Source organism: Hemiscyllium ocellatum, chromosome 4 (assembly GCF_020745735.1).
Source record: "Hemiscyllium ocellatum isolate sHemOce1 chromosome 4, sHemOce1.pat.X.cur, whole genome shotgun sequence".
In the NCBI taxonomy this organism is placed as follows: Eukaryota; Metazoa; Chordata; class Chondrichthyes; order Orectolobiformes; family Hemiscylliidae; genus Hemiscyllium; species Hemiscyllium ocellatum.
The window spans coordinates 20,431,688-20,447,587 of NC_083404.1; the positions used below are offsets into that span (position 1 = coordinate 20,431,688).

Genomic DNA, 15,900 nt, shown 5'->3' on the forward strand with positions numbered 1-15,900 from the left:
CCTCAGTTAAGTCACTCCATTCTCCATAGTGGAACAATTTAAGTTTGAAAATATTTACAGGGTACTTTATGGGACACTGTAATTTCCGCATGTGTTGGTTTATAGATATGTTCATTTATAAAAGTAGCCTTACAAACCTGTCATTAAAATCCCTGACTTTATGACTGTGAGGAGGCTGAATCCATCAGAAAGGTAACATCACAACTGACAGTATTAAAATTTCAAATATTTTTTGTTTTCTTTTCCAACTAAGACAGAGATTGAAGTTAGGATCAAAAGTATGTAATGCTTATGTTTGAGATAAAAGTGTCCTGAGCAACTATATTTTGAGGCTGCCTCTTTTACTAAGATTTATAAATAACTGGCTGGAAATAGACTGCACACCACATTAACTAACACTAGGTCACCACATTTCACCTCCAGCACTACTTCTAGTGCTTGCCCTTTCTCTACTCTTAATCCGTAGCATTTCCATAATGCTACGTGCATAAACATCTCGCAAATTAACATTGGCAATGGAATCAAAGGCCGAATTCTTGGTGAGTCTCTTCAAAGCATCACGGTGTCGAAGGGCAGCATCTTTCATCTTGAGGGTAAAGTAACAAGAGGAAAACCTGTCATTTATAATCGCTATGGGTAGTGATAAGACCAATATGCCAGTCAAGATACATAAAAAAGCAATTATCTTCCCGACAGTAGTTTCAGGACGGATATCTCCATAACCCACAGTGGTCATAGATGTTGTTGCCCACCACCATGCAGAGGGTACACTAGAAAATGTAGTCTCTGGGACACTATGCTCCACAGCGTACTCCACTGTTGAGAAGATGGAAATGCCCACAGACAGGAAAAGGAGGAGTAAGCCAACTTCTTCATAACACTGAGTCACAGTCATTCCAAGAGATTTCAGACCTGTAAAAATGACAAACAATATTGAATGATAAATTATTCATTTTATACCTGTTAATTAATCCACACTCTGTTTGAAAAAGTTGTACACGCCATGCAGAGTGTGACTGTACGTTCCTGCTATTGATAATGTCTTAACAGGGAATGAGAAGTGATATGTAAGTAAATTAGTGAGCTGGAAATGCTCCTTGCTACATGACATGGAAACACTATAGATGTGTTTGTGTGGCTTCGGATTGGTTTTGGGGTCAGGGAGTCCAGAACTAGAGGGCATAGGTTTAGGTGAGAGGGGAAAAATATAAAAGAAACCTAAAAGGGCAACTTTTTCACACAGAGGGTGGTACGTGTATGGAATGAGTTCCCGGGGAAGTGGTGGAGGCTGGTACAATTGCAACATTTAAGAGGCACTTGGATGGGAATATGAATAGGAAAGGTTTGGAGGGATATGGACTGGGTGCTGGCAGGTGGGACTAGATTGGGTTGGGATATCTGGTCGGCATGGATGGGTTGGACCCATGCTGTACATCTCTATGACTCTATGACTATAAACAAACTGATTATGTCAGATGACAAGCAACATGGTGTTGAAAATTATTTTCTTGGATTGTTGCAGAAAGCTTTTCAGTACTTGGCAACAAAAACAAAATAATATCCAGAAACAAGAATAGTACTTTCACTCGTGTGGATAATGGGTCAACTTCAACTGGAAGACTTTCAGAAATGATATGTGTGCACCTAAGCTGAAAATGTGTTGCTGGAAAAGCGCAGCAGGTCAGGCAGCATCCAAGGAACAGGAAATTCGACGTTTCGGGCATAAGCCCTTCATCAGGAATCACCTAACTCAACATTCTGAAATAATGAATTTTCCATTGGCCTTACATGTTGTAGGTTTTTCTGTTTCCTCCAAGATGTTTTGTCAACTTGTTCTTGGCAGATGTTAGTTATTTTTCTCTACTATTCCAGATTTTCTCTCTCAATTAATAATGGCAATCTCAATGAGGCAGAAAAAGATGTGTTTATAGAATGGGCAGACCTCTTCTGCCCACTATCAGACTAGGATAAATCTAGGGAAGCCAAATTCAATATTCAGTTCATGAGTCCAATACTGTAGAATTGGGGTGCAAGATATTTACATGTTCTTTATGAGACAGAATAGTTATTTTTCCCTAAGAAAATCAATAAAAAACTCAGAAGAAATAAAACATGTCATTCAGCACATTTTTGTTCTCAAAATTTTAGAAAAATCTCATAGTTAAAGCCATTAAAGTCATCAATCACTTTGTCATAGCTATACACCAATTGCAAATTATGCAACCTTTTCCAACTGGTAGGAATCTAAACAGATGATAAAAAGAAATCTGCCCTTGAACTTCTTCAGGAATTGTTTAATACTCAGATATTAATATGAATACATGTGTATTTATTTATCCTGGTGGCTTTCTTTTGCTACACACTGCACTTAGCTGAGCAACAGCAGGACACGTCCTAATATGAGACAACACTCAGCATAATCTGTTGGACAATTAATGTTTAAGTTCAAACTGCAGTTGAGTATGATTTGAGTCGCTGGCTTTTAAAAGGTGCAAAAAGGAATCCATAAAGTAAACAGCTGAACACATTTTAATCTTGGATTTGATTTGGGATTATCTGGTACCTGATATGAATCCAATTGATATGTCCCTTTTGTAGGGATAATCTCAAAGCTTCTAGCTTTAGTAAGATCAGGCTTGCATCGTGATCTGATTATTAAGTTGCAGAACAGCTTATGTTGCAATACACATTTGATATCCATGTAAAAAGATTCTAAGTGGTCTCAGACAGTTATATTTGGCCCAAATATATTAACTGTCACATTTATGTCTATTTTATAAACGTAACTTTAAACTTATTCTGTTCCACTAAACAAATAAAAAAATAGTGAATTAGACTGCAGCAAGGATCAAGTGAACCCACAATCAATGACAGTAATCTTCCTGTAGATGGCATCCTAACCGGTTAGCCCCCAAACATGTCATCCAATTAAAGATCAATGAGCAGGCCTCCAATGTTACCAACAGCAAAGACAGAACAGGCAGCTGTTGACTCTGGACAGCAGAACCAGGAGAGGGGTGGTTCTTGTCATGCTAAGGTAGGTTGGGCACTGTTAGGGCACCTCAAAATACAATTATAATATTGACTGTCAGTGTTGAAGCCAGGCTGTTGGTAATCAACTCAGAGTGCAAAATGAGTACATAAGGAACCTGGATTATCTAAAGGACACAAGTGGGCAGTATTTTGTTTGGTTAATTCAAAGAGGGGAAAGATATAAAAGAGACCTCAGAGGCAACTTTTTCCTCCAGAGGGTGGTACGTGCATGGAATGAGTTGCCAGAGGAAGTGGTGGAGGCTGGTACAATTGCAACATTTAAAAGGCATCTGGATGGGTATATGAATAGGAAGGGTTTGGAGGAATATGAGCTGGGTGCTGGCAGGTGGGACTAGATTGGATTGGGATATATAGTCGGCATGGACGAGTTGGACCAAAGGGTCGGTTTCCGTGCTGTACATCTCTATGACTCTATAATTCCGGATAATCGAATGTCAGATAACAATTTTAGCCGAGCATTGGGATATTGCGATCTTGCCGGATAGTCTGATATTTGGATAAGTGATAACTCCGATATTCCTCTGTAAATATAAAAGTGATAATGTAAATGGAACTCCAATTCACCATTTAATGAACTGTCCAATGCCTGCTTTCTGCCAGTTACTGATCATTATTCCATTCACAACAGATCAAGCAGTTTCTGTATACAGACAGCTACCATTTCAGGCCCAGTGACTCTTCTTCAGAAGGCAAAAGATTGGTATATATGCTAAAAATAGCAGGGGGAGAAAAGGAGTGAATGATAGGTGGGGATGGAGCCCAGAGAGAGAGAAAAATAGTTGCGCAGACAAGGGAGTGGGTAAAGGTCACCCTGAGAGAATGAATATAATGGGGATCGTTAGTGGCGAACAATAGATTGTAAGTGTGATAACAAGCTTGGTGTCAGGGGTGGGGGGAAGAATGTTCAGGAGAAGATGCTCAGGTCTGAAATTATTGAAGTTTTGTTAGAATACTGAATGGACTCACAAACCCTTAACATTCCCCTGTACCTGTGTTTTGTTTTTTCTGCTTACCTATTATTTACTTATCTATGCTACTTGACTCTGGGATCTGCCTGTATTACTTGCAAGACAAAGTTTTTCGCTGTGTCTCATGTGACAATAGATTCAATTCAATCTCAATCTGAGGGAGCAGAGTGAGTGTGTACTGCACAGAGCTGCTGCCACAACCCCAGGGTGATACCTTAGTAATTCTGGTAATCTGGGAGGGCAGTTTGCTGAACAAACTGTCCCTTTAAGCCTTGGTATTCACCTAGTTGCATGATTCTGCTCACATACAAAGATCCAAGTCAAGCTAAAGGTGTGCTACGGAGAGAATGCTGGGCGAGTTGTACAGTATGCTTGAGCAGAAACAACTATAGTTGGATGATGATTAGGGGGAGGTCAGCTAGGACTAGGAGTGTAGGATTTCTATTGGCATGATTACACTCTTAAAAAAATATGCTGCAAAACATATGCTGTACAATGGAGGTGGTCATCACATTGACAGATAGCTTTACAATAGCACAGATCATCTTGGAGCATGAAACAATTTTAGAGATCTGCATATTAAAGGCTTTTTCTGTGGATATTCCGATTGCTGGCATATTACAGTCAGCCCTTTAAGATTGAATGGCCCTGGAGGTGAATCAGCACCATGTTATAGGAGGTTGCTTTTTGACAAGATACAGCTAATGTCCTGGTCACCCGCTGCATTTGGATCCATCTCCAGTGGTCTACACTCAATTTACCAGTGGACAGGACAGGTGAGTGAGGCTGACAACGTACAATCCTCCATCAATATGGTTAACTTCATGCTCAAGTCCTATTCACTTTTTTCCTCACTGTCCATCCATTATCTAGCTGTCTGATCAGGATGCAAACAACTGGCCTAGACCTTTGCTGTCATGAACCACCTCAGTGAATAATATCTCTTCATGTCTGTTAAAAGTCATCAAACTGTTTTTAAACATTCCTGCACAGTAACAGCCAAGTAACTCTCAGTGTATTTGTCCCCACCAGAATCAACCCTGAAGAAATCAAGGAAAAATTCTATAGCGGCATGTGTTCCTTGACTATTGCTCATCCAGACAAGCTATTCATTCAATATAACTAAGTCAAGAGTTGATATAGACCAGACAAGGAAAGGGGTCATCAGGAAAAATGTAGTTGATAATTGTCACGGCAATGGTGACTCCTCCCTACTCCACTTCTGAAAGTATGTGTTAAGCATGAGCCCTTAACCACTAACAGAGTTTTCCAACTCCCTAATTATGACAAGATGCAGCCCCGTTCTGTGAACTGGCATCTAATTGTCCATGTCATTGCAAGGAAGACAGAGTGTGCATTTAACGCATGGTATGTGGGATAATGTGCTCGACAGATCGTTGTTATCAACTCAAACGTTAAAATGTCAATGTCTATTCCTCAGATATCCTGAGGCCATGAAGGCATTTCATTGTCTCGAGGGTCAAACAGGCGGTCATGAAAAACCTCTTGGAGTCAGCTGTACACAATGAGAAATGACACCTGCTGCATTGAGGTTGACTGAGAAACCTTCAAGGATATTGCATACCCCATTGGAGTAACATTGCTTCACAGGGTTTACCTCAATGGCCAGTTGTTTCTATCTCAGCAAGAGGTCTGCTAGATCATCTGCAAGAGAGATGCAAAACAGTTGGCTGAATCAGAAACCAGATGAAGTTCATTCACATGGAAAACACCAGAACTGCGAGGGAATCTGTCATGCTCTAAAACGTGACTAAGACCATTGCCTTATTTCACTACCAATCCTCAGTGCCAACAGGTCAACATTACTTCCAAGTGAAGCCAGAAATCATGAAAGAAGTTTAACGACATCCTCAATTGGCTTCCATCCAAAGGAGGTAAATAACAGGCTGACACATGTTGCTGTTAACTATTCTCTTGATGACCCTCACACAAAATGTTGAAAATGACAAATTCAGTGAAACTGCTGTCCAGTGGAAATGATTCAGGAACTGATGCTATCCGAGTTAATATCTGCAGCTCTGCTGCCAGAAAGTCGGTGCGTTTCAGAAAAGACCAATGAACCATATGATCCTTTATCTGAAACCTCCAGGGCCAGCTGACTTTCAGAATTTGGAATAAGTGACAGTTTAACAGTAAATTAAAAAATATCTTACTGATCACCAGATGCACCTGTGAGTACTATGAGCCCTGAGACAGAATTGATGCCTGCCTGGCTGAGCTATGTCCCCATGTCACATCTGAGTGATGTGGGTCGAGTGGGTGGGGAATTGGTTAATTGTTTGCACAGCAAACAACCTTGTTATGGAGAAAAAAACTTCACAAAAGAACTTTGGATTTCGGATAAAGGATTGTGTACCTGTATTTGCAATTTGTCAACTGCAGGAGAAATACCAAGAGCAGAACGTGGACCTCTGCACTATGCTTGTTGACCTGACCAAGGCATTTCACATCGGTGCTATGAAGTTTTTTGGAAACTATGGGAGATTCATCACAATGGTTTGATTATTCCATGATGACATATATACATTTAGCCTGGACGGTAATGAGCTTTCTGACTTTTTCCCAGTCACTACTGGAGTTAAACAGGGCTGTGAGCATTACAACATCCCTTGCAGTTCTGGTGTTTTCCACATGAATGAACTTCATCTGGTTTCTGATTCTGCCAAATGTTTTGCATCTCTCTTGCAGATGATCCAGATGATTCTCTACAGTACAACATTTGCCTTTCCTGGTAGTGATCCTGTTTTTACAAATGGATATTGCATGGATGGGTAACTGCTCAATCTGTGCTCATTCTGGGTAAGGACTAAAATTTCCAAGGCCATACTTCATGATGTCCGCTTTGCTGATGACTGTGCTCTGGTTGCTGGCACAAACGTGGACATGAAGCATAGCATGGGTTTGGGCTCCTGTATGCCACATTAGCTTTGCAATCAGCTCAAAGAACATTGGTGCAACCTACCAACCTGCTCCAGGTAACCCCTATCTTGATCATGAAATTTCAAACTGACCAGTGCATGTTAAAAGTGGGCTCATCAACTTATCTTGGCAGCCGATCTCCCCATTGTTTTGAAACGACAGTGAGACACAGGCTAGAGTGCCCAAAGCAAGAGGAACCTTCAGCATACTTTAGAAATCAGTCTGGGATGAAGAGCAGTATATCTGCTATCAAACTGAAAGTCTACACAATAAGGGTTCTGCCTGCACTGCTCTACATGCGAGACTTGGACTGTGTCCAGAATCAAGCCAGCAAACACAATCTGTATCACTTCAGCAACCTTCAGAAGCACTTATAGATCAGACGGCAAGGAAACAAAATATCAGGCACTGAGTTGCTTGCCTGAGATAACACAACAACATATTGAGACAGCCACAATGAGGTTGGGCCAGCCATATAACCAGAATGTCTAACATTCATTCATCAAAGCAAACTTTCAAGAAGTGTTTCAGTCTGGAGTATGCTTTCATGACGATCAAAGGAAGTGTTACAAGGACAGCATAAAAGCCTCACTTAGGACTTCTGATCCCACCTTCAAGTCTGGAGGAGAACCTCATCCAGGATTCCTAAAACGATGTTGTCTGTCTTGATGTCAAAAGGAGACGGAGAGGTAGAATGCAAGGAGAGGAAATCTCAAACTAGCTTCTCATCCAAAACTCAATCACCTGCAGAATCTTGTCCTAGTTTCAGCAGAAGTTCCTGTACACAAGTCGGCCTCAGCAGTTACCCCACTTGACCATACTAAACATCCAGATGAACTTAGATATCTTGCCCTTAAAAGCCAAACAAGATTAGTGATAAAACCCATGTCGCAGATGATACTGTTAGAATCACTGCATACACAGCTCCTCCAGCTGGTTTGATCCAAATCCACATAAAATGGAGCTGAAAGTCTCAAGGTCAAACAGCTACTCATGATGTTTGGCTCAAAATAAGTCCATCTTGGAACTGTGCAGATATTAATCAAGAGTCACCATAATCCCACGAGTCTCAGATAGATTTGCAATAGCTGGTTACTTCCAAGACTTTAGTCACTGTAGTAGCCCTTAGAAGAAATGGGTAATTAAATTGTAGATTTTCCATATCATACACAAGCACCAAGGGCAAACAGTGACAACAAGAACACGTGATAAAGTGCTTATCGCCAAGGTTGAATCTTTAACTCAACTATATTTTCTACTGCGAAGAAAGGCAAGAGATTAATGCCAAAGGTCACAAAAATAGTTGTGCATCGGAAGAGTTACCAGTTTGTAAGAACTTCACAAATACAAATAGCTATGGTGCAGGTGTCTAAGGTGTTAACTTCACATCAAATATTGATCTAAAATGCATTCACAAATCTCTTTTCATTGTCAAATGCGGGTTACCATTTCAGTGCAGATAAAGGATTGTTCGATCTAAACTGATTGTTAAAGATATAGTCACCAGCAACTTTCTCCTTTAGTACATTCGTATGCCACTTTCATACAAAACCAAGAGTTAGACTTCAGTTTGGGTCAGTGGATTGATTGGTAGCTGTGTCTGAGACCTTTCAATGTGAAGACAGTTGAATAGTTAGGAGGTTTCCAATCACTGAATTGTATTGGGAGAATCAGGAAGCAATCTACAGTGTGGTGTCAGAGGTTCAGGTCTTACAGGCCACAGTGAAAGAGCTGCAAATTAGAAAAATAAGATTTGCAAAGGAAGCAGATACAGCTGGGTTTGTGTGAAATGATGTTTAGCTCCACAATGGAAAAGGCGAGACAATAATTTGAAGACTACCAATGGAATCAACTGGAAGTTATCTAGAAATGAAGTATGATGCAATTGCTTGCAAGTACAATAATAAAAACATAAAAAAGTAAAATAATTCCAGTATAAAATAATCTATGAGTAAATATTGTACCAAAGAAAAAAGACATCTTAATATACCGTTTGCAAAGGTTTTAATGTATGCAGTTACAGAATCTACAGAAAGTGCGTAGAGCAGGCAGATCATGTCATCAATACAGACTGAGGACTGCACTGCCAATTCAGGGCTCTGTAAATTTATCAGATGTCCTTTCTTGATAGGTAAAAGGCAAGAAGGAAGAATATTGTTTCGGTAAGCCTTCTTTGTGAGTAGGACACTGTGTAGAGATAAGGCGGAACAGGGGAAGATGCTAGTGGAGGAGGAGAGGTTCCAGCAGGATATTCCCTCACCAGTGTTTGAGATGGCTGGGCTTCAGTAAGGAGACTCTTAAAAAAAATTGCCAACTGCTGCAACCAAAATTCGAGCCTGAGAGCAAGACAAAATCATATCGCTAGTCGCGGTGAAGGTGATCATGGCATAAACTTACATGTGAAAAGCTCCCTCCAAGCTAGTGTTGGAGATATTAGCAACATCTCACAATTTGAAATGCACCGAAAAGGTAAATTCATCGAATTCCTTCTTACAAACGAGAAGAATCAAGCAGGCAAAATTCACAGGTTTTTCTGTGATGCAATCGAGGTTACTAAGCCACAATAGCATCTGTAATAAAACACCATAAACTTTCCAGAAGGAATGCAAGCATTATCTATATGAATGGTATTGTGGGATATTTGCAGTGCCCACCTTCTTCTCCACCCTTACCCCCTGTACCCTTCTCCACTACCACAAAATAATCCTTTTATCTCACCCAAAGGTCCCTGGTTTTGACCTCCTCTGAAGACAGTGAGTGGACTCGGTTAAGCAATGTATGGACAATGTAGCCAATGACTCCTTAAGTGGAAGAGGAGGGTTGACCTTAACTGCACTTGAGGCAGTAAGTCAAAGACTATTAAAACAAATCTTAGTACTTTCGCATGTTGATGCGATATATTATGCAGGGGACTTCAATCCTCATTCAATATCTCAGGAAACCAAAGTTAAAAATCACACAACTCCAGGTTATAGTCCAAGAGGTTTAATTGGAAGCACACTAGCTTTCGGAGCGACGCTCCTTCACCAGGTGATAGTGGAGGGCTCGATCATAACACAGAATTTATAGCAAAAATTTGCAGTGTGATGTAACTGAAATTATACATTGAAAAATTGATTGTCTGTTAAGCCTTTCATCTGTTAGAATACAGTGATAGTTTCACTTCATTCATGTGTAAATCACAAAACCTTTTTTTTAAAGTTGCATTCTCGGGTTAGCTGTTAACAATGGTGATAGCTAGACAATATGTTGAAGGTTTTAGCCCTCTGTGTTCTCTGTCTATGACCTGATGTTTAGATTAGAATCAAGCACAATTGTGGTTTACACTTATTCTGTAACTCAGAAATTTGAATGAATCACATTTACATTTGATTAGGAGAAAATTCATTAATGCAATTTATCCATGAATGATCTGTAGCAAACTGACGGGTATATTATTGTTCCAGTTGAAGTTAACAATAAGCAGAATACAGTGCTGAAAAATGGATGATAATCAGGGTGAACATTAATCAAAACCTTAACAATACAAATTAAATCATTTACAGTTTTCCATTAGTGTGCACCTTCTTGTATCAGGAAAGAAAATAATTTGGAACTGATTGGCACTTATGGCGTATATGATTGCTTTATTAGACTGCAGGAATGTCAGTCCATTTTGTAGTGGACAAAAACAAGTCATATTTTCAATTATATGACTGAAATCTTTACTTAGCAACACTGAGGCTTTTCCCAACATCAATTGTAATTTTACAATATAAAAACATAATAACTTGCATTCATATGGCACCTTTAACAGATGATTCCTCAGAGCATAATCTGATTATAACTTAAACGAGGTGATATTAGGATGGGTGTCTAACAACAAATGTGATAATCAGTGTGATGTGATAGAAGAGTCTTGTAAGTGTACAGATTTACAGAGAGGTAAAAGGTGAGAATTCCATGTTTATGAATGGAAAGCTGAGGATGCACTTGTTTAGTCATTAGTGAAGGGGCTGAAAAATGTGTTGCTGGAGAAGCGCAGCAGGTCAGGCAGCATCCAAGAATCAATGTTTCGGGCATAAGCCCTTCCTCAGGAATCATTTGAGACTGACAACTGCACTGCCAATTCAGGGCTCTGTAAATTTATCAGATGTCCTTTCTTGACAGGTAAATGGCAGGAAGGAAGAATATTGTTTCGGTAAGCCTTCCTTGTGAAATCCTACACGAGTAGGATACCGTGTAGAGATAAGGCGGAACAGGGGAAGATGCTAGTGGAGGAGGAGAGGTTCCAGCAGGATGTTCCCTCACCAGTTAGTGAAGGGATCCATGCTAAAAGAGCTTATAAAGATAGAGAGGGGCAAGGATGTGAAGACATTTTAACATAATGGGAATTTTAAATTTCTGTCAATGAAGGTCAGTGAGCAGTGAGCAAGTCAGGATATGGCTAGCAGAATTTTCTAGAAGCTTAGAGTTCATGGAGAAAGAAAATTGAAGTCAGTCAGAAATAGCAGTCAGATATGTTTGCCAAACTATGTGCAAAAGATAAAATGGAGAAGTATCTATTACAAAAAGCTAAATGAATATGATTGTAGTACAGAACTTGAATACTGATTAAAAAAAGGATTTTGTAGAGCTTTTCATATTGCATTCAACAGGACGTTTCACAAGTAGTTTATGGTATATCATGATTGTACTATGAAACTACTGAAACACCAGTGTTTGTACGTAGAGCAAAAAAATCACGTTTTCAAATCATTTGCTTAACTACAATCTGTCACAAATAGATTTTCAAAAATCATTTGTATTTAAACCAGTACTTAATTTTATCTTTAATATTTTTTTCTTCTGTGGGAAAATTTCCGTGTGCATCTTACCTGTTGAGTGTCTTCCAAGCTTTAGCATACGTAGTGATCTCATCAACCTCAGGATCTGGACAACCTTTCCCACATTTTCCAATTCTGTGAAACTTCCATAAAGTTGCTCCACCAGCATGGTGACGTAAAATGGGACCACAGCGATAAGATCGATGATATTTACCAGACTCTTAAGAAACTTCCATTTGTTTTTGACACAGAAAAATCTCAGTAAATACTCAGCAGAAAACCAGGTGATACAAATATACTCAATCACATTCAATAAAAGAGGTTCCAATATTGTATATTCAAGGGAAAAGAGTGCCATATTTACAATGGATATGAGAACAAATCCTACAGAAAGGATGCCAAATACTTTCGCCATCTTTGAAGAGTCAGGTTTCTCCATCATAAGCCATAGTTTTTGTCTTAGGTTTTCACAGGCTACTCCAGAGAAATCTTCCTCTTCATTCTCAATCATTTCCGCATCTTGCTTTATGTCTAAAGCTTCATTAATTTCTTTCCGTCTGTAATATTTGTCTCTGCAGCAAATGTCAATGTTAAATTCATCTATTCCCCAGTATTCAATTTCCTGTAAAAAAGACATTGCACAAAGTTCTTCATTCACATGTAATCTACCAGTTTTATAATAATTCATGATGTACTTGAATGTTTGAGAACTCCGGTCGAAGAAATATTCGTTGTCCACAAAGTTGGCATCATCACATAACTCCAGCACCGAATCCTGTTCGGACATAGCCAGTTTCCCCAGACGTGTTTCAGGGTGGGACAACAGAGTTTCAGGGGACAAAATGAACCTGCTACCCCCTACATTTATGATGATGGTGTTCAAAGAATTTTTATTCAGACATTCTTCGCTGTAGAAAACACTGGATTCCAGAGAGAAAACAGAACAATTATCTTCATTCTGTTCAACTAACCAAGGAGAACAATTGGGAGACTTCATGGTACATGGTCAATGACGATGGCCTGGTAAATAAATTTAGAAATTGCTTGTGAGGACACATTTAAAACATTAACAAAGTTGCTATATCAATTTCCTTTGCAAAACACATTGAACATTTAATGTAATGCATTTTAGGCCTTAATTGGTAAAATGAAAACCTCCCTAACAGATTTCAACTTTCTTTTCAAAAGATTACAAACATCATAAAACTCAGCAGTCAGCATAAAGTTCTAGAGACAAATGAAAAATGGATTTTGAATGAAAATTTTCTTCCCCCACAGAAATCAAGGAATACTTAGATTAGATTAGATTCCCTACAGTGCAGAAACAGGCGCTTCGGCCCAACCAGTCCACATCGTCCCTCCGAAGAGTAACCCACCCAGAACCACTCACCTACTCCCTACTAATGCACTTATCACTATGGCCAATATAGCATGGCCAATTCACCTGACCCGCAAATCTTTGGACTGTGGTAGGAAACCAGAGCACCTGGAGGAAACCCACACAGACACGGGGGGAATGTGCAAACTCCACACAGACTGAGGCTGGAATCGAACCTGGGTCCCTGGCGCTGTGACTCAGCAATGCTCACCACTGAGCCACTGTGCCGCCTTACCAGGAGCAATCTGACAGATCCATTTTGCCACAGAATGGAACATTCATGTTCTGGTTTTAACCCAGTGCCTTTCCTTTAAATGTCAGTTTAGAAATGACAACACTACGACGGCCAGGAAACAAACCCGGGTCAACTCTTTAGAAGGCAGCTACGCTCGCCCTAATTTATGCGTCACCTTTTGCGTAGATGAGCAGAAAGACATGTGACTGAAGCACAGAAGAGTGTGCATCACTAACTGTTCCTGTAAAATCAAAAGACAATACAGGTAGGATGTACCCATTTCTTTGTTTTGACTGAAGGGGACTTATACTTTCATTGAAATAGTTAGAACTGATACAAACATAATAATGGACTCATTCAGAATGTCATTGAGTTTCAATGATTTAGTCCTGATTCTCTGAGAGCAAAAACGTGTCACTGTAATTTAAAAATCTGCTTGACATCTGTTAACTTGGCACATGCCACTTCAACTTTTGGAATCCCCACAATGTGGAAACAGGCTATTCAGCCTATACTGACCCTCCCACCCAGACCCATTCCACCATCCTACATTTTCCATGGCTAATCCACCTAGCATACACGAGAAAACCCATACAGACGTAGAGAGAATGTGCAAACTCCACATAGATAGTCACCCAAGGATGGAACTGAACCTGGATTCTTGCTGCTGTGAGGTAACAGGACTAACCACTGCACCACCCAAGAACGGCTACTGTTGAAATGTCAGTGATTCTTAAGTAAACGTGTACATTTTGGAAAAAGCTTTGTTTGATATTCAAGTGTATTAACATGCTGTTAATGACAATAATTGTTATTTTTCAAAAAGCATTGTGACCAGGTGAGGAGGGGTGAATCAGCTTCCCTCTTTTCAACCTTCGCAAGTTGGCTGCAACAAAGATGTAATGTTCTTTTATCTATACAGCTATAACCAGAGATCTAGCTGGCTAGACATGCCTTGGATAAAGGGAGACTGTGAATATTCCAGTTAATCTTTGAGTGCTCAAAAAACAGATGTTTTTTTCCAATATGCATTCTCGGGTGCTTTATTGTCTGAGAGGCTGAGAGAAACATGGAAGGAGAACAAGTCTTCTCCAGTTCTTACAAATCTCTCTCCTTGGCATTTCCAAAGCTGTTACTTTGAATATAGCCCACTTATATATTCCTGAGTCTTCATCTCCCATCCTGATAAATTGCAGATAATCTTATCACCTACAGTAATGAACTTCTCATGAAAAAGTGTATAGAGCAGGAAATACCAGTCTGGTTGACTAGTTTCAGTCTACATTGATAGAAATGTTGTTAATTCAGTTCAGACTGGCTCTTGTGAAGTTTGGCTCAACTTATGGCTGGGGAAATCACTGCAGTTAATTTTTTCTTCCTCCTTTTTGCACCATTTCAGTTCATGAAAATCCCAGGTATTAAAATCAGATGATGGAGGTAAAGACCTGATAGATCTTATTTTGTCACTATCTTTATATCTAGAGATATAAAGATACGTTTGATACATTAGGAATAGATTAATCCAACAAACAGCAATAATATTAAAGCGAGAAGCAGCAAACACTGAAAACAGGAACAGACAGAAGTACACAACAACAAGTGGTTTGTAAAGCTTCAGTTTAATCTAGTATCCTACTTGGGTACAGGGGTGGAAACAGATAATTAACAATGATCAATTATTTTTTAAAATATGCAAAAGGTGAAATCTCATGGAGACAATCTCGGTGAAGCAATTAGAAAAATCAAAAGCAGCAAAAATAGGTAATTAGGACAGTGAAACCAAAAGATGAAATGTGCTAATTATGGATACTACAATGTCTTAAGAATGCAGGTATGAAACCTGCCAGGTGAATCAATTTACATAGCACTGCTGAAGAAAAATATGTTTTGCTGAAACGTTTCATCTTGCACTCGTTATAACATTCACAAGAATACAAATAGGAAGGCAAATACTTTACACTGTATAAGGAGAGATTGCTGATTGCTAGAAATGTTGCCATGGAGAATGCACCAGTTAGACGATAAGTGGCAGATAACTTCAAAGATTGTTTTTTAGTTTTCAACTAGGCATGTTGACTGTGATGGAGGAATGAATCGAGAATGGATGATGCTTATTTTGTGAGGTTGAAAGAAATACAATGTTCAGTTTGCAAAGAATGGCATCCTTCGTATTAATATATGGAGCCACCAGTCTATACAACTATGACACACGTTAAGTCCAACTGTCATGTTAGACAGAAGAGGTTACACAGAAATGCACCTTCAGATTCACAGTTTCAGACACAGATCACACGACCAGATCAAGGGTAACTGCTACTGAGAAAGGGACCTCAGAAGTATCAGCAAGGTTCAATGCCTTCAAACTGGATTGAATTGTGAAAATGTTGTTGTATCAGAATATCATGCTGTGTTGGAGGAGGGGAAAAAAAATCACATGCAATTCATGCTTAAAAAGTACAATCATTTTGCAAAGATGTGTCGGTCATCAAAGACGACTTCATTGGTTCAACACTTGGAAGA

At 39.4% G+C, this 15,900-nt stretch overlaps 1 protein-coding gene across 1 annotated transcript in view; it reads right to left on the minus strand.

Annotated features, from left to right (window-relative positions):
* Positions 1–378: 378 nt before the first annotated feature.
* The window catches only part of kcnv1 (potassium voltage-gated channel modifier subfamily V member 1), a 49,785-nt gene continuing 34,263 nt past the window's right edge, over positions 379–15,900 (minus strand). The window contains exons 3-4 of the mRNA XM_060824174.1: positions 11,819–12,787; positions 379–912 (exon numbers count right to left, since the gene is read on the minus strand). Coding sequence (XP_060680157.1) covers positions 404–912; positions 11,819–12,764 — 1,455 coding nt within the window. The 5' untranslated portion in view covers positions 12,765–12,787 and the 3' untranslated portion in view covers positions 379–403. The remainder of the gene's footprint in view (positions 913–11,818; positions 12,788–15,900) is intronic.